Genomic DNA, 19841 nt, shown 5'->3' on the forward strand with positions numbered 1-19841 from the left:
AATGATGGTTTTGGGACTCAGGGAGAAGAGTCTAAGACTGTGAAAGAGGATAATGATCTTGTGCCTATTGAACAATCAGCACATGACAATACTACTGGGGTACCAAATGAGTGACCTGATTCCTCCTATGAGGATTTAACTCAAGGGTCCTCTCAAGAGCCCCATGTCAGTGTTGACCCTACTCCCTCTCCTCATTTTGATGTTAAGCCTTTGTGTGTGGTGATGCCTGAGGAAAGATCTGTGCCCAAAAAATAAAAAGGTATTAGTAAAGAAGATTCTGATGATATGTCGATTGCTAGCTTGACTAGGCGTAGACCAATGGTTGTTCAAGAATCCACTCCTAAGCGACCTACTACAAGGTTGCAAAGGAAGAAAGCTTTTGAGTCTGCGCTTAAGAATAACCACGCTAAGTTAAGGAGAAGAAAATTAGTGAAAGATGGGAAAGTTGTGAGCGAGAAGACAATGCTAATTGTAAATGTGGATGATGAAATAGAAGAAGAACCTGGTTCCTTGACTAGACAGCGCTCACAAAACCATGGTCTCTCCAAGCCAAAAGGGGATCTTCCGTGTCTGCTGAAAGTCCGACCAAATCTGATGATGTTGTTGCTAGTGAAAATGTGGTGAAAGAATCCAGTGATAAGTTGGTAGAGGAGTCTGCTGGCAGGGTGATGGAAGAATTGGGTGAAAAGTTTGTGAAGTCTGATAAATAGGGAAAGTCTGTTTGCAAATCTGCTAAGAGAAGAGCTGATACGGATGAGGAACCTGGTTCCTCAAAGAAGGCCAGAATGGGTGATCCAAGGAGTGCTAGGAAAGAGAGGTTAAGAAGTCAAAATGTGCTATGGGTCCGCACATTTGCCCCTGATATCTTGGAGGAGGCTGGTATAAGACAGCTGGTTGAGATCTGTGAGTTCTAACAGTGGACACATTTGTTCACGAATGATGCTCCAATGGTGTATGAAGAGGTAGTCCAAAGTTTCTACGCTGGCCTTTTTAAAGTTGAGGATGATCACATCTGTATGTTAGTGAATGGAGTTGATATGGTGACGGACTCTGCCTTGTTGGGATCTATTCTTGGTGTGCCTGTTGAAGGGCTGTCTAGTGTCCATGGATCTTGTTCTCAAAATTTTAGAAATGCCATATTAAAGGACAAAGCAGTTCAGCAGGGGGAACGGGTTCAGAAGAAGGCCCTTCTTCCTGTATATCAACTGCTGTTTGAGATGGTGAATAAGGTACTACTGCCTCGAGCTGAGAGAAGATCTATCACCTCTCGTGCAGACCTATTCCTCATGGAAGCACTGGACAACTTCACTACCATCAATCTGCCTAGGATTATGATAGAGCATATGAACAAAGTGGCAGGCTTTAAAGATGGTAATCATGGGCTGCCGTATGGGTTCCTTCTCACCAAGGTCTTTAAGAACTTCAAGGTTCCTCTGGGACAAGCTAAAGTGGGCACCAAGAAGCAAACGTTCTCCAAATTTAATCTTGAAGAATATGAGTGTATCGAGAAAATTGGAGGGGTTGGAAGCACTTCTACCATATCTCAGCTGATCAATGCTCAGAACAGTGCTACCTCGGAGATAAGAAAATTGAAAGCAAGGAATGCTATCCTTGAGACTCAGTTAAGTCAGTTGTAAGAGACACCTGGTTCCAGTTGTTCTCAAGGAGAAGAGGTTGCTCATCTAACCAAAGAGAATGCTGAGCTCAGGAAACAAGTGGAGGACCTGAAAGAGAGACTGATCAACGAGCAAATGTCAGCAAATGCTCGAATGGATTTAGTCCTCCAAGCCCTTTCTAAGCCATCTCTTTCCAATGCTCCCTAAATCGAGACTCTTCAGTGTCCGGTCTTTTAGTGATCAGTCTATTCCCTAAGTGTCATTTTTTTATGATGATGTGTGTGGTATTTTTTTGTTTTGTTCAAAACTGTGGATGGTGGTAGTAACATTGACTCTGCTCCTGTTGAAAAATTCAAATTAATGATAATGCAAGCTTTTGCCTTTTTGCTAACTATGCCCTGTCTTTATGCTCTATTTTGAGTCATGTTACTCTTCTTTTTATGATGCCAAAAGGGGGGAGATTAATGGTGCATAATTGATTAATGAGCACTGATTAAGGGGGAATACAGACTCAGGGGGAACTTAAGGGGGAAAACACTGATTAAGGGGGAAACTTAAGGCTTTTCTGGTTCACGGTTTGGTTCTATGCGTTTTCTTTGGGATCTTCAATTATAAGTGTGTCATCATCAAAAAGGGAGAAATTGACAGGTTACAACTACCTTGCTTTGTATTTTGATGATCTAACAAACTTACTGTCAAGAACCAGATAAGGAACCCGTTACATATCCTCAAGACCTTAAGATCAAAAGGTTCCAGCATGGAATATGCTTTAACTCTTCAGCGTCATAGGAACAATAGAGGGAATATATAACTATCGTTTCCCAAGGAAACAATACAAGTCAACTGCCCCAGCTATAAAGTTGCTGCCTGCACACGCTACAATGCAGAAACAGTGCAGCAGACAAATTTATGGGGAGTGTCTTTTACCTACCTTACTTACATCATCTTTGTGATGTCACAAATGTATTATTAACATAAAGGAAGGTAAACCAATCCACTTGTTCACTTAGAGAAATCACTGAAGCTCTCACACGGTCATTGATGATCAAGCAATCAACTCTCAAGTGCATCAAGAATAAAGAACAACACTACGACGGACCAGTTCCCCACAACAAGTCATTGTATGCCCTTAGTTGAGTTGTAACTTTATAATAGTTCTTAAATTATATTTCCTACTTAGCTTGTTCAAAAGTATTCTGTAGGAAATCCTTTGTAAACCTTAAACCTTTGTGTTTGAGTCTTGGCTAGAGTTTGTCGAGTTGTAAAGTCTTTGTAATAGAGTTATTACAAAGTGGCTTGTAATAGAGTATTACAAGTTAGTGATGGATTAGGAGGTTAATTCCTAGGTTGCATAGGTTGTAATCTAAAAGTTGCTTAGTAGTGAAGTTGAAATCCTACAAGGGTAGGTCGTGGTTTTTAATCCCGTTGAGCTGGAAATTTTCCACATAAAATTCCTCTTGTCATCTACTTATTGTTGTGTGCGTGTGTTCTAGTGGAACTGATAGAGAACCTGGTTCTCTATAGAGTTTAGTGGACCCTTATATTCTATCAACTTCCGACTACGGTCAAAATCCTGAGACTTAAACTTCCATTTTAGGGACTAAGTGTCCCAAAATACTCCGAAACTAAAAACAAGACCTCTTAGTAAGTCACATAAGCAGAAACAGATACGAGAAAAATAACAAATAAGGGATCGGGACTAATACACTCAAAACAACCGCCCGCATCATTACAGAAAATCAACTTAGTAGAAAAATCAAGAGAATTAGATCTGATAGAGGTGGAGAATATTTATCTTTAAATGATTTTTGCGAAAAGAATAGAATTATTCATGAAGTAACTCCGCCTTATTCACCCGAGTCAAATGGAGTAGCTGAAGGAAAAAATAGAACATTAAAAGAGATGATGAACTCTATGCTAGTTAGTTCTAATGCACCTGATAATTTGTGGGATGAAGCTATATTATTTGCATGTCACTTATAAAATAGAATACCACATAGAAGAACTGGCAAAACTCCTTATGAATTGTGGAATGGTTATAAACCTAACTTGAAATATTTAAAAGTGTGGGGGTGCCTTGCTAAAGTTCTTTTGCCTAAACCTAAAAAGAGAAAAATAGGTTTTAAAACTGCCGATTGCATGCTTATTGGATATGCTGAACATAGTGCTGCATATAGATTTCTTGTTTTAAAAAGTGATGTGCTTGATTGCAATACTATAATTGAGACAAAGAATGCTGAGTTCTTTGAATATATTTATCCACTATCTGATAAAAAATTTCATACACCTGTTGAAACAAATAATAAAATTACCTCTAATGAGGAACTTAGAAGGAGCAAAAGGCATAGGAAAGAATATTTTTCTTATGGAAATAATTTTCAGACTTTTCTTATCAATAATGAACCATCAAATTATTTTGAAGCTATATCTTCTTCGGAAGCTAATTATTGGAAAGAGGCAATAAAAGTTGAAATCGATTCTATTTTGAAAATTAAAACATGAATTTTAACAGATTTACCTCCCGGTACAAAGCCTATTAGTTGTAAATGGATTTTCAAAAAGAAATTTAATCCAGATGGATTTTTAGATAAATATAAAGCTCGGTTAGTAGCAAAAGGTTTTTCTCAAAAATAAAATATAGATTATTTTGACACATTTGCACCAGTGATTAGAATTTCTTCTATTCGAGTTTTAATTGCCTTAACTTCAATTCATAAGCTTTTTATCCATCAAATGGATGCCAAAACATCTTTTTTTAATGGTGATTTAGAAGAAAAAATTTATATGGTTCAACCTGAAGGTTGTGTCATTCCTGGACAAGAAAATAAAGTTTATAAATTAATTAAATCTCTTTATGGTCTTAAACAAGCTCATAAGTAGTGGTATGAAAATTTTGAACAAGTCTTACTGAGAGACAGTTATTTCTTCAGTCGAGGTGGATAAATGTGTTTATACTAAAGTGGTAGACAATGATTATGTGATAATATATCTATATGTTGATGACATGCTTATATTTGGTACAAGTTTAAATATTGTGCAAAGTACTAAATTATTTTTGCCTGCTAATTTTGATATGAAAGATCTGGGTAAAGTAAATACAATATTGGGAGTTAAAGTTATAAGGAGTGAAGATGGAATAATGTTGTCACAAGAACATTATGTTGAGAGACTTCTTAAGAAATTTAAATATTTTAATGTCACACCTGTGAGCACTCCTTTTGATGTTAACTCTCAGTTGAAAAAGAATAATGGTGACCCATTTGCTCAGTCTAAATATGCGCATATTGTTGGAGTCTGATGTATTTAATAAATTTTATAATGCATGATATAGTCTATGCTGTGTGTAGATTGAGTGGGTATACTCATAATCACAACAAACAGCATTGGTCTGCATTGGATAGACTAATAAAATATTTGAGAGGAACCATGAATTATGGTATCCTATATAGTGGATTTCCTTCTAGTTTAGAAGGGTATAATGATGCAAACTGGATCTCCGATTCAGATGAAACAAAATCCACTAGTGGTTATGTATTTACCCTTGGTGGTGGTGCAATATCGTGGAAATCATCTAAACAGACGATCATTGCTAGATCGACTATGGAATTAGAGTTTGTAGCTCTAGAGTTAGCTGGTTTTGAGGCTGAGTGGCTAAGAAACTTCTTAGCTAATATCCCTTTAATAAAGGGTGTATTGCCTCCTGTGTCTATGCATTGTGATTGTCAAGCGGCAATAGCTATTACAAATAATAAATAATATAATTGTAAAAGTAGACATATGAAATTGAGATATGATGTCATAAAACAGTTGTTGAGAGATGGAATAATTTCCATTGACTATGTGAAGTCAGAGATAAATTTGGCTGATCCTCTGACTAAACCTGTGGGAAGACAATTAATTCTTCAAACCTCAAAAAAGATGGGGTTAAGGATGACATGTTATCAATAGATATGGTAACCCAACCTATGTGATTGGAGATCCCATGAAGTAGGCTCTCGTCACCTCACTCAATCCTACAGCGGAAACTCGAGTCGAGGCCTCACCCGTCTACTACTCGACCTTAAGTAACGTTCATATGGGTAATAACAAGTTGATATTGACACTAAAGCACTAAAAGAGAGTGCTTGACTGCTACTAATTGAGAGGTTGAGTTATAACTCTTAAATAAATTCATATTCCTTATGGACGGTGTATTTAAAAGTAGTATACACTTGATGAATTCACCTATATGAGAGTGGAGTGGGGCTGCTCCTATGAGATTTTGGCCTAGTCTCTAGAGCTCTCATGAATAACAAGGCACGCGCATGACCTAGTGATGCAAAACCGCGTTGAACAACAAAATCGTGAGGGTCAAAATGTGATTGATAAAATCTCTGACTTACAATAAGAATTATTGGTTCATAGAAATATTATATTTCACTAGTAATTCTGTGAGTTAAATTTTATCGATCTAAGTTTGGTTCATAGTCCAAAAGACACCAAACCTATTGTATTTGGACCATACAAATCCAGCAAATTTATTTTTGAAGGTATTTAAAATAGTGGGGGACTGTGGCAATATTTTAAATCCCTTTGTTGACAAATGTCTTAAACAAAATCATATGGCAGCCCTTCTAGAAGCTATGAGATAAATGGCAAGAAGCTTTTGAAAAGTGGCAATTGCATTTGCCACGTTCTTTCCTCTCAGCATATGGATCCATGCACATGTGCTTATAAATAGGCTCTCAACTAGACAAGAAAATCAATCATTAGGAAGACAAAGAAATCCTTCTACTTCTTTCCTTCTAATTTCGGTCTTCATCAGCTTTCCTTTATTTTTTCTTCTCAAAATTTAGTAGTTTAATTTCTTTTGTTTCTCTCTTTTAACTAGCTGAGTTTGTAATTTAATTTTGATGATTCCTGTATCCTCTTAAATAGAGGTAGACTTGTGTAATCCTGGGGAGACATTTCATACAGTGCCTAGCACGACTCAAGTCAACCCATGTATCCGCTTATAAAGAATATTATAGCAGTGCTATTATTGAAATTTTTGCTCTCATTTCCTACACTTAGAAATCTTCAAGTTGGTCAAGAACACCCCAAAGTTGATTTTCAAGATTTGGTCTTCCTAAGGTAATTCCAATCACTCTAACACATTGATTATGATTGTTTATTAAAGCTTACAATATTTATTACAAGTTGTAATGGTTGGAATGTTAGATTATAAAACCCTAGTTCATGGCATAAATAGTGATCGTGAAGAAATGAGGGAGAAGATGAATAGTGTCCTTAGATGCAATGAACCTATTGAATCATTTGTCTGCTAAATTGAAAGTGACAACTAGGATTCATCCGAATTAAATTATTTAGAAATACTTATTAGTTAAAGAAGACGATGAATGGTGACTTGGCGACGTTGGGTAATTAATGTAGTATCCTTAATGACTTCAAATGCACATGATGCTAAGAAAGGGATTGATTAGGGGGAAAAGTGAATTGTATGGGTGAATTGAGATTCTTGAAGGCTTGTAGCCAAACTGTGAGACCTAAATAAGTAATGTCAATTATGTTTGGAGAAGTTTTGATGTACTTAAGGCCTTTAAATGTAGATATCGACTTTTGGATATCTTTGAGAATTTGAATCAAATTGGAGATCGTAGTATTATTTTGAAGCTTGGAATTAAGGTAAGTTGATTAAAACTTACTCTTCTTGAGGTATTTTCTCTAAAATCATGCTTGAGTTAATACGTGAGATTTCTTGTAAATGTACATCTGTACTTGTGGGGACAAGCGGGGGAGGATATCATCATATGTTTTGAGTTGTGTTGCATATAAATAATCTTGTTGTTTTATAAAATAAAAATCTTATTTTTAAAGACTTGACGGCAAATGACGCTTGAGGCAAATATTATAAGTTTTATTTAAACTTATGTATTGAAAAGGATATAAAATGTTTGAGTGCTAAATATGTGTTTTCATGAAAGATATTTCTTTTTAAACTCGATTAATAAATACCTTTTGATGTATCTTTAAATAATGGATAATAAATTACTAAGGGCTTTAACATGAAAAAGATTTTGTATTTGATTTTGTTCAAATTGTTTAGTTTGGCCATGAGATATGATTTAATAAAATAGATTCTTTGAGGCTACTACGCTAGGAATCTATTTTTGGAATATTAAATGTTTTGGGAGTTACTTGTGTTCACCGAGAATGGCTTCGGATATATCATGTTCGTCGTCATGAAACTACACGTGACAGTGTAGGCGTAGATGGATACTTTGTGGTATAAACTACGACAAAGTGCCCTTCCTCGAGAGGGTACTATTTTGTGCTATTATTAGCATGCCTGAGTCGATTCGTACGTCACTGCGATGAGACGACCTGAGTAAGTAGGGTATATGATACTTGCCACTAGGTACATAACCTAGTTGACTTTCTTGTGTCGGTGATGGAGATAAAAAAGTTATTTTCTTATGTTTAGGCGTAAGGAGACGGAAGTGATTTCAGTGACTTAATGTAATTGAAATAATTTTATATGATTGATATAGATATTTTAGAAGTTTATATCATGGTTTATATTTCACTCATCTTTTATTTAAAATAATAAAAAGCATGAATTGATATAATTATTATCGTTCTGTACAGACTTGATACAAAAGCATTAATTTTGTAAAGACTTGTCCCAGTAGCTTGAGTTGGAGAGAGTCCATGACACTTATTGAGCACCATGGTGGTGTACTCAGCCCTCTCCGGGGCCTTGCTTACGTTACATGTTTCAGGATGATGTGTGACACGTGACATATGGACAGGGTTAGGATGACTCTCTTCCTGAGGTATATGGTGAGGCTACACTTTATTCCGTGGTAGCTATCATATTGTTCTCATTTTCTTTTAGTTAGGAATTGTCTTAAGTGTTTACATCTATTCTTTAGTAAAGCCTCCATAGATAGTTATGTTAGGTGGTATGATGGAATTGTACACGACATATATGAAATAATATATATTTTATTTTGATTTCATTATTCTTATGAAATTCTTTATGTATGGTTTTGGATATGAAAAATATTTCATAATTTGATTTGAAAATGTATAAAATTTTCTAATGGCTTCCATAATAAATTATTTATCTATGCATATGGTTGGGGTGTATCACATGAGTTGGTTCACTCGGGTCGGGTAGTGTACCGAGTGCCGGTCACCTGAATTTGGGTCGTGACAACTAGTTAGACCAAAGTTCACTTGAAAATGTCAGGAATTTGACGGCTAGATCAAATCAAAATTCAAACACACGCACACACACACATGTAAGTAGTATATATATATATATATATATATATATATATATATATATATATATATATATATATATATATATATATATATACTTACTTTTTTTAATTGTTTGAAATTAGCATTAATTGTTAAATATTGTTAGTGTTTGCAAAATATTTTGAATCAGAACTTTAAAAATCCTAAGATATCCGCTTTTTGAACTTCAGGGCGTTGTGATTATATTAATTTTCAATCTCCGGCAACAGTGCCAAAATTTGACGAGCGCAAAACATACACTTAAATTATGCTCGCTAGTCAAATATAGTATAGTATAATATCATGTCCACATGGATTGGAGTTAAATAGTATTCTCGTAGTTTCTAGCTTGATTGTTATCCAGGAGGATCAATAGTTGAGATTTATATGATTAATAATAAAAATTTAACTAGGAATCTAAAATCTACAGCTATTGACTAGTGACTATCGAAACAAGGAATAAGCAATTAAGGTTATCAATGGAAGAGGATAGTGACTAGTGACTATCCTTCCTTTGCTTTCTCTATTATTGAAAAGAACGCACTGTCTCGTGCAAGCTCTAACGTCTCTCTCTGATCTCTCTAACATACCATTCACCGGACCTCCGGCGACTACCAGACCAGGTAAGACCCCCACACCACACCACCCACCCCAGTCTTCCCCCCCTCTCTCCTACTTTCTTCTTCTTCCCCGTTACTCCCTCCCCCCCTTTGCTTTCCAGATTTGCCCCCTTTTTATATTTCCCTTTTCTTCTTTTCCTTCCTTTCTCTCCCCTATACCTCGTCTCTTCCACCCCCCGTTCCCCTATTTTCTGGCGCACTGATCTAGCCTAGCGGCGGTGGCGGCTGAGATAATTTTTTGGCGAGCATCGGGCGAAGCGGGTGGGAACTTTCAAAACATAGCTGTTACAGACAACACTTTTCTCGGCACTCGTTGTGACTTCAGGTTCTATTGTTCTTGCTTCGAATTTACTATTCTACTCGCGGGAGTTAGTACCTCCCATTTTCCAGTTTTCCTTTGTTGTGTGAGTTAAATTGTTGTCATCTTACTTCATATTAGTTTATTCACCGTATTAGTGTGCCTGTTGTTGCAACTTGTCTTCTTCTGGTTTGGTCTGTTGCCTTGTGTGTGATAGTGATTCCCCTTACTCTGTTGTAGGTATAGTGGCTGTGGTCTGGGATGGTCGAGTGAGGTCATGTCCTCAGGGGAATGGGGGTGGGGCGGGAGGCAAGGGAGGTAAAGGGAAAAGGGTGTGTGTAGGTTGATAATTGGGTCATGGAACGTAGGTACATTGACAGGTAAATCTATAGAGTTGGCGAAGATCCTCCAAAAGATGAGGGTCAATATAGCATGTGTCCAGGAGACAAGGTAGGTAGGGTCGAGGGCGAGGGACGCTGACGGGTATAAACTTTAGTACTCAGGAGTCTAGAAAGGTAAGAATGGAGTGGGCATCTTGGTGGATAGGGAACTTAGAGAGTCTGTGGTTGAGGCTAGACGAGTGAATGATAGATTGATGATTATTAAGTTGGTGGTTGGAGAGTGCACCCTAAACATTGTTAGCGCCTATGCGCCGTATGTGGGCCTAGATAAGGAGGTTAAACAGCGCTTTTGGGAAGGGTTATATGAGATTGTGCACCAGGTTCCGCCTGCTGAGAAGTTATTCATAGGAGGGGATTTCAATGTGCATATTGGGTCGACCACAAGTGGTTATGGTGAGGTGCACGGAGGCTTCAGTTTTGGGGAGAGGAACGGAGGAGGTACATCGTTGTTGGACTTCGCTAAGGATTTTGGGTTGGTGATTGCGAACTCTAGCTTTCGGAAGAGGGAGAGGCATTTGGTTACTTTTCAAAATGCGGTGGCGAAGACTTAAATTGACTATCTCCTCCTCATGAAGTGTGACAGAGGGTTGTGCAAGGATTGCAAGGTGATTCTGGGTGAGATACTCGCGATGCAGCATAGGCTCTTGGTGATGGACGTTGGTATTATGTTAAAGAGGAGAAAAATGTCTACTCGAGGACGACCGAGAATCAAGTGGAGAGCCTTAACTAAGGATAAAGCCCAAGCAGTGGTGACACGAGCACTATGTGGTCAGCGGCATCAGAGTGTATTAAGGAGGGTGTGAGAGAGGTGTTAGGGGTCTCGACGGGCATCTCTGGCGGGCACAAAGGAGACTGGTGGTGGAATGAAGTGATCCAAGGTAAAGTAAAAGCAAAGAAGGCGGCGTACCTGAAGTTAATGGGGAGCATAGGTGAGAAGGAGATGAGAGTGTGCATGGAAAGGTATAAGGCAACCAGGAAGGAGGCTAATCTGGCGGTCACGGAGGCTAAGACTGCGACTTATGGTCGTATATACGAGTAATTGGGGAAATAAAGTGGGGAGAAGAAGTTATTCTGACTGGCCAAGTTGAGAGAGAGGAAGTCTCGGGATTTGGACCAAGTGAGATGCATCAAAGACGAATATGGTAGAGTATTGATGGCAGACTTACTTTCATAAACTTCTGAATAAAGAAGGGGATCGGGATATTGTGCTAGGTGAATTGGAGCATTCCGAGAGTCACCGTGACTTTGGGTACTGCAGGCGTATCGAGGTTGAGGCGGTCGTAGGAGCTATGCGTAAGATGAGTAGGGGCAGGTTTGGAGTGGTTGACTAGGTTGTTTAATGTTATTTATAAGGCAAAGAGGATGCCGGATGAGTGGAGGTGTAGTACGGTGGTTCCATTGTATAAGAACAAAGGTGATATCCAGAGTTGTAACAATTATAAGGGTATAAAAATTACTGAGTCATACCATGAAAGTGTGGGAGAGGGTGGTTGAAGCGAGGGTGAGGATGACAATGTCTGTATCCGACAACCAGTTCGGGTTCATGCCGGGTCGTTCGACTACAGAAGCTATACACGTTGTTAGAAGGTTGGTGGAACTGTACATAGAGAGGAAGAAGGATCTGCACATGTTGTTTATTGACCTAGAGAAAGCGTATGACAAGGTTCCTAGAGAAGTTCTCTGGAGATGCCTGGAGGCAAAAGGTGTGTCAGTTCCTTACATTATGGCGATTAAGGACATGTATGATGGGGCTAAGACTCGGGTTAGGACAGTAGGAGGCGACTCTGAGCATTTTTCGGTTGTAATGGGGTTACACCAAGGTTCTGCGCTTAGTCCGTTATTATTCGCCCTGGTGATGGACGCGTTAACACACCATATTCAAGGAGATGTGCCATGGTGCATGCTATTCGCTGATGACATAGTTCTGATTGATGAGTCACGAGCCGGTGTTAACGAGAGGCTGGAGGTTTGGAGACAGGCTCTTGAGTCTAAGGGTTTCAAGCTGAGCAGGATGAAGACGGAATACCTGGAGTGTAAGTTCAGTGCTGAGCCAGGGGAAATGGGCGTGGATGTGAGGCTTGATTCGCAGGTCATCCCGAGTAGAGGCAACTTCAAGTTCCTTGGTTTGGTTATCTGGGGGGGGGGATCGACGAGGATGTCACACACCGTATTGGAGTAGGATGGATTAAGTGGAGGTTAGCATCTGGAGTCCTGTGTGACAAGATAGTGCCATTGATACTCAAAGGTAAGTTCTATAAAGCGGTGGTTAGACCGACCATGATGTATGGGCTGAGTGTTGGCATGTTAAAAACTCACATATCCAGAAGATGAAAGTAGCAGAGATGAGGATGTTGCGGTGGATGTGAGGGCATACTAGGATAGATAAAATTAGGAATGATGATATTCGGGAGAAGGTGCACGTGGCTCCCATTGATGACAAGATGCGGAAAGCGAGGCTTAGATGGTTCAGACATGTTCAGATGAGAAGCCCAGATGCTCTGGTACGGAGGTGTGAGCGGCTGGTTGTGGAGGGCACGAGAAGAGGTAGAGGGCGACCTAAGAAGTATTGGGGAGAGGTGATCAGGCAGGATATGGCGAGGCTCCAGATTTCTGAGGACATGACACTTGATAGGAAGATGTGGAGGTCGAGTATTAGGGTTGTAGGTTATGAGGTAGTTGAGTCGTGCCTTACTTCATACCATTGTGGGACTAGCCATGTAGGATTTTTGTCTATGATAGCTGGTGGCAATGTTGTGTCTTACTATTTCGCTTTTCAGTGCAGGTCCTATTTACTAGCTATCGTTTTTGCTTTGCATCTTTCTTCTAGATTTTATGGTGTTTCTATTTTTCTTATAATTGTTGTGGTGATACTAATATTGTCTTCCTCTGCTTTGCATCTTTCTTCTGGATTTCATGATGTTACTATTTTTTCTATGATTGCTGTTGTGATACTAATATTGTCTCATTTTGTCCTTTTTTTTTGAGCCGAGGGTCTTTCAGAAATAACCTCTCTACTCTTTCGGGGTAGGGGTAAGGTCTGCGTATACACTACCCTTCCCAGACCCCATTAGTGGGATTTTACTAGGTTGTTGTTGTTGTAATGGAAGAAGATAGGATTTTGACAGAATAAGTGCAAGATAATTGTTTGAGATCTAACTCTAGATAATTCACTTCCAATGTTCAAGTGAGTCTCTCGAATTCACTCTATTATTAGTTTACACGTTTAGCAAAAAATTTTCTCTCGATTAAGTCTTAACCTCACGAGATGAACCAATTTAAGCACAGTGAAGATATGCAAGAATGCGTAGTGGATCGGTCTTTAGGAAAACCTCTTTCGATTGTTCTCCTAACTAGATTTAATCAATGATTCAACTAGCCTCTTTCGATTACTTAGAAGAATCTATGAACTCAACCAACACTATAATGCAAAGATATCACAAGTTATGCCTCTTTCGATTACAATAACAAGTGAATATATATGCTACAATCAAATCTTCCAAAATCGATTCAAATATATAAAATAGAGTTATAATCCATAAACAATCATCAACACACCAAATCCATCAAAACCCAAAGGGAACTACTCCATAGACATCAAGAAGTTCCTCACAAATATAACTAAAGTATAGGAAAACATAAATTCAATCCAAACACAGATCTTGAGAGAGGAGGGAATGATTAAATCCTTGCGTTCTTTCTTAGCCTCCTTAGGTCGAAAATGTGTCAAAAGTCCATCTAAAATGGTGTTTTGGTGTATTTAAGCCGCCCCCAAAACAAACTCCTGATGAGACTAGCCTTTTTTTTTTTTACGGAAATGGGAAGTCACTCTAATATTTTTGTGCTACCGCGCCGCCCATGCGACGCGAATGTAGGGAATTCCAGAACGTGCTAAAAAATTATTTCTAGCCACTTTTTGTACTGCCGCGCCGCGCGCCGCCCCATGCGGCGCGAATGTAGGGAATTCCAGAACGTGCCAAAAAATCATTTCTAGCCACTTTTTGTACTACCGCGCCGCCCCATGCGGTGCGGCAGTGTAAATTTAGCTAGGAATTGAGTTTTTTTCACTTTGTAGGAAAATTGCACTAGCGCTATGAGGCCCGCGGGGCGGTAGTGTAATTTTCTCAGAGTGAATTCGTTTTCTCACTTTTTGATGTTCAGACTTGGTTTTCGATCCCCGAACGTGATCCCGACTTAATTGATTGGGCTTCTACTCATACTTCAAAGCTTCAAATAGCTCGAATTAGCTCCACAACATCTACATAACTCGAAAATCACTCCTACACGGCATAAAATATAAAATAAGTGCAAAACACTACTAACTAAAGCTCAACACAAGTAAAATGCATTGAATTAGAATGCAATAAGCGACTAAAATACGGGATTATAGCCTACCATCACTATGCAATTCAAAACATTAGGCGAACTATTTTAAAATAAAAACTAACTATAAATATAGAATTATACTTGGTTAGTCAAGCACATAACTTAAAAGGCATAAATGACATTATTGAGCCATACATATGAGTTATATGTTACCATTCCATTATAAGTCAATTTGCTTATAATTCAAAGTTAGTGAAAATCAATAAGTTGGGCTCTCCAAACTAATTGCTTTTCAGTTGATGAGTTTTTACTATTTTAATAATAGTTTTTAATTCACAAAATACCTTTTCCCAAAATAAAACTCCAAACTTTCCCTTCATTCCATGTTCAGCACCTTTTCGTTACAAAAGAACTTTTAAATTTATAATTTTTGTATAAAAAGTTTAAAGGTATTTTAGTTATTTTTATTAAAAATAATTTATCAGCATTTTTTTTAATCAAACATATCGATTGCTTATTATCAGTTTCAACACTATTATCAAAATACGTACTTGTTTATTTATAAAATCAGTTTAAACACACAAAATATCTTTTTAACAATTTAAGTTTATCAACTATTTACTATATGCTAACCCAAACATGCTCCTATTTTTTTCAGAAGTAGGGACTATTATTGCAATCTTTATATAAATAGCTAATTAAATTTATTATTTATTTTTTCTATCTACTACATATAGATCATATATTGATTATATACTATTATACAAATATTATACATGAAATTTTATATATATATATATATAAAAAATTTCATGTATAATATTTATTAGTTATTTTTAGTTTAAGCAGTTTGGGTGGATATCTATTTGGTTAATTCTTCAACCTAAAATCCAAGGTTCGTATTGGGTGGGTCCGAATCCGAATCTAACAGAAAAGACACGCAGCTGTGAAAACTATTCACACTTTGATACAATTAACTCCTGTATTCATCAGACACAGAGCAAGAACAAAGGTCATCAAAATTCTCCGGCAAATTACGAAATGGAGGGTTGGGATCCGAATACGAAATCAACCCTCACTCAGATCCCGTTGTTGACCACCAAGGCGGGTCCACGCGACGGCGCGGCATGGACAAGCCGTTTAAAGGAAGAGTACAAGGCCCTAATCGCCTATACATCAATGAACAAATCCAAAGACAATGATTGGTTCCGTATATCTGCGGCTAATCCTGAAGGTACTCGTTGGAAGGGTAAGTGTTGGTACGTGCATAACCTTCTCAAGTACGAGTTTGATCTCCAGTTCGATATCCCTGTTACTTATCCTGCCACTGCTCCTGAACTCGAATTGCCTGAACTCGATGGCAAAACTGAAAAGGTTACTTCTTTTTTCTGTGTCTTCTGATTATATTTCATTTAGAGACGAATTCAGGATGGTCAAAAACCCTAATTTATCTAAAAGACGAATTATTTAGCGGTATTCAAATGAAAATGGGTGTGAATAGAGTGGAATACATAAATAAGATTTGTATAGCTGAATCAAATTAGTTTGGAGTTGGGGTTGTAGTTTAATTGATATGTATGATTGATAATTATTATTATTTTTTGATTGTGTAGATGTATAGAGGAGGAAAAATATGCTTGACGGTGCATTTCAAGCCGCTATGGGCGAAGAATTGGTAATTATTCTTCTCTTTGATTTGGATTGAGGTTGGATTGCTGTGAATTTTTGATAATTCATAATTGTGTGTGCTCAGTTAGGAGGGAGGGAGGGTCTATGATAGCATCCTAGGAAGCCGTTATCAGTCTACCTGATTGTTTTGGGTGTTTCGGGTTCTGTTAGTTCACCTGCACTCCACTCTTTCTTTTAAGAACCGTACTGTATGGACCGGCTTGCATTGCGTTTGAATCTTCAATATGGTAGACAACAACATACAATTTGTTTCCTTTTTGTTTTTTTGGATTGGTCCATTTTGGTTTCCAATGCTTCCCAATTTCGGGGGCTGCACTTGTTATGCATTCAATCTAGCAATGTGCCTTGATAAAAGAGAACGCTGCGGTAGATTAACAACCAAAATACACACATGCACACACACACACATATGTGTATATATATATATATATATACATACATACATATGATTTCCCAGACCCCACTAGTGGGATTTCACTGGGTTGTTGTTGTTGTTGTTGTTGTTGTATTTTCACTTTATGGAAATGAAAGAGTGACTTAAAACTGACTTTGGTATTCATTCAGCCCCAGATTTGGCATAGCACATGCGCTCTGTTTAGGTCTTGCACCATGGCTTGCAGCGGAGATTCCTATTCTTGTTGATTCTGGCATGATTAAACACAAAGATGATGTGGCCTCATCCAGTGAATCTTGACAAGGAGATGAATTTTAAGTATTGATGAAACGTAATCCCAAGATACAACTGTAAACTTTATGGTCCATCTTTGAAATTGTACCTTTCCCCCTCAAATCCATCATAAATGAATAATATTGGGGAGTCAAAGTTTCATGTGCTTTATGCCCTCAATTTGTTTGGACTAGTGGTTCTGTTCCTTCTTTACATGAATGATATTGAGCAGGCAAAATGTCATGTCATTAGAAACTTTTGCTTTTGAAAAATTAGAACCTTGTGAAACAGCAACTTTGAGATGCTACTGTTATTTGCTGAGTTCGTTGAACATCTGCATTATGCCTCAATTTATTTGGATTAGTGATGTCCTTCCTGTTATTTATGAATCACATTGAGGAGGCAAAATTTCTATTTGAGCCTTGCGGAACCTGAACTTATATGCAGAACTGTCATAAATGCTGAGTTTTTGACTTGTGCTTTATGCCCTCTAATTTATTAGGACTATTGGTGCCCGTCCTGTTTTTTCATGAATTATATTGAGTAGTCAAAATTTCTAGTTATTCAAGCCTTGTGAAGCTGGAATTTTGAGATGCAACTGTCAAATGTGCTGAGTTCTTTGAGCTTGTGCTTTATGCCCTCAAATTTATTTCGTCTAGTTTCATGATTCATATTGAGGAGGCAAATTTTCTTGCTATTCAAGCCTTGTGAAACCAGAACTTTGAGATTCATCTTTCATATTTACCTAGTCTTTGAATGTGTGATTTATTTCCTTTAAACTTATTTGGACCAGTGGTTTCCTTCCTGTTGCTTCATGAATCATTCTAAGGAGGCAAAATTCTCATGTTTTCCAAGCCTTGTGAAACCTAAACTTATAGATACAACTGTCCTATTTGCTTAGTTCTTTAATGTGCACTTTATTTTCAAATTTTTTGGGTTAGTGGTGTGCATCCCGTTTTTTCGTGGCACCTTGTTACGGATATAATCCTTCTTCAGATGTTTGCTATTTGCATCTGCTTTCCTATCCCGACCTTCCAAAATTGGGCAAACTGATGGCTCTATGTGATTTTATGCAGTTACTTTTTGCTTTCCTTGCATTTCTTTTTTATGTTGTCCTTGGACCATGACATGGTGTTTGTATAGCACTAATAGTCTTCCCAGATCAAGTGGTGTCAAAGGCTGCTTCAAATTTGAGGCACTGGAGCTCCTCGAAGTCTGCGGAAAACCTATAATAGTATAATTCTTGATACTAGTTACTACCAAGTACCTATTGCTTGCCTTGTATGTCGTTCATATGACTTAAGGTAACCAGTTCTGTAAGAGTTGGGGTGCTTTGGAAAATGAAATCCAACAATTTGGGAATATCTTGTACCTAGATTCCCTCAAAAGCTAGAGGCAATCAATCTACCTTGGACGCTTACCTTTTTCTTAAAAAAAATGTGTCTACCTGGGACCAATGTGTCATATTGAAGTTTATCTGTATTTTCAATGTTAATAAGCCTCAGGGTGCTTATTTCTCCCTTACTGGTGTGAAGCCTTATCATCTGGTTACATTCTTTCAGCAGTCACATGCAGATGTCTTATACAGCATTGGCTAGTGTTGTTTGGATATTATTTCATTCTCTCCCATCTTTGAAATTTGTCAACTTTGCACCAGTAGCATCCCATTGTAACAAACCGCTTGTCAGCAGTTTGATCTGTTCTTACATGTTGATAATGTATGCATTTGTGTAACTACTCCGATAAAGGCAAATGACTGGCTAGTTGTGGCGCAGCTGGGCTCTGTCAGATCACTATGCCTAGGGTTGAAAGAAGCCTGGGCGCAAGTGAGGTACGGGAAGAATAATTTTGGTTTGTTGAGAGCAAGCATAGGCCATGTCTTTTATTTGTCACGTACTTACTACATAAAGGAAATGAAGAAGAAATTGAGATGCAGTATCCATTCCGGTCAAACTTAATATGCATTCTAGCGTCAAATGTAACTACTTAAGATAAAATCCGTTGAGGAAAAGAATATAAACATTTGTTGTCCATGGCTCTAAGCGTTAAGGTTTACAACATCACTTCCTCATCTAGACAACTCGGCCTCTTGTCTATAGAATCAAACTGGAAAAATGTTTCACGACAGTTCATGCCCTCAGAAAGTTTATTACTAACATGACAACAGCTGCAGAAAATTTTAGAAGAATAGAGTTAGCGAGAAATAAGAATTCATTCTTTACGTACAAAACATTGACTCAACTTATGCTGAACAGATTCCTTGGTTTGAACATGTTGCAGAGCAGCCTCAGCAAGTTTGCTCGTAATGCTTTTAAAAACCTTTCTCTTGACTAAGTTCTAAGCTTGTCTACAGTCCGATATCACGGGCTGAAAACATGGTGATTAAGACCCGAGAAGGATGTCGTTATTCTTCAAAAAAGGATACAAGAAAAAGAAGAGGTTCTTTTCGGACATACAGATACACAAAAGCTCTCTCAGAATGTTACTCTGCTGATTTTTGGCTGATAAGCAATTAGGCTCACTGTGAAAGAGATGGCGGTCATGGACTAGTTCCTGAAATTTTAAGCGTTACCCTCTTGGCTAACACAGAAGGACTCAACAGTTTACAATTCCTAGATTACTTATGCCAAGCTGATAAGCCATTGTACTAGTATGTGGCTGCTTTAACAGCATGGACAAACTTCAAAACATGTTTGTCTGTTTGTTACTTTTTCAGTTCTTCACCACTTGATCCGTAATTAAGCTTCCCTTTGCCCACTTGTAGTAACAAATGTGCCTTAGTTGAACATTCAAATTAAATTTAGGCTCAAGTCAAGCACCAAAAGTTAGATGGTAAAGCAACTGGTGTAATAGACATGTCAGATTTCAATGTTGTAGCTCTAATGCAGAGCATAAACATGTCTCAAATGAACAGACTTTGGCAATACGAGACTGTTA

The 19841-nt window shown here is 37.9% G+C and overlaps 2 protein-coding genes across 2 annotated transcripts; both read left to right on the top strand.

The window, feature by feature from the left end:
* The first annotated feature begins 4934 nt into the window (after positions 1-4934).
* On the top strand, positions 4935-5372 carry LOC142167067 (secreted RxLR effector protein 161-like). The gene has a single exon (XM_075227220.1). It carries the CDS (start codon positions 4935-4937, stop codon positions 5370-5372), a length of 438 nt encoding a protein of 145 aa, XP_075083321.1.
* Positions 5373-15488: 10116 nt separating this feature from the next.
* LOC107805705 (ubiquitin-fold modifier-conjugating enzyme 1) lies at positions 15489-17235 on the top strand. Its single transcript, XM_016629780.2, has 3 exons — positions 15489-15922; positions 16162-16223; positions 16802-17235. Exons 1-3 carry the CDS (start codon positions 15590-15592, stop codon positions 16929-16931), a joined length of 525 nt encoding a protein of 174 aa, XP_016485266.1. The 5' UTR covers positions 15489-15589; the 3' UTR covers positions 16932-17235.
* Positions 17236-19841: the final 2606 nt, after the last annotated feature.

This window comes from Nicotiana tabacum, chromosome 12, assembly GCF_000715075.1.
Source record: "Nicotiana tabacum cultivar K326 chromosome 12, ASM71507v2, whole genome shotgun sequence".
Lineage (NCBI taxonomy): Eukaryota > Viridiplantae > Streptophyta > Magnoliopsida > Solanales > Solanaceae > Nicotiana > Nicotiana tabacum.

Coding starts and splice junctions, on each gene's coding strand:
- LOC142167067 (XM_075227220.1), top strand. CDS start 4,935: ATGCATGATATAGTCTATGCTGTGTGTAGATTGAGTGGGTATACTCAT.
- LOC107805705 (XM_016629780.2), top strand. CDS start 15,590: ATGGAGGGTTGGGATCCGAATACGAAATCAACCCTCACTCAGATCCCG. Junction 15,923..16,161: donor TCGATGGCAAAACTGAAAAG/GTTACTTCTTTT, acceptor TTGATTGTGTAG/ATGTATAGAGGAGGAAAAAT. Junction 16,224..16,801: donor CCGCTATGGGCGAAGAATTG/GTAATTATTCTT, acceptor GTATTCATTCAG/CCCCAGATTTGGCATAGCAC.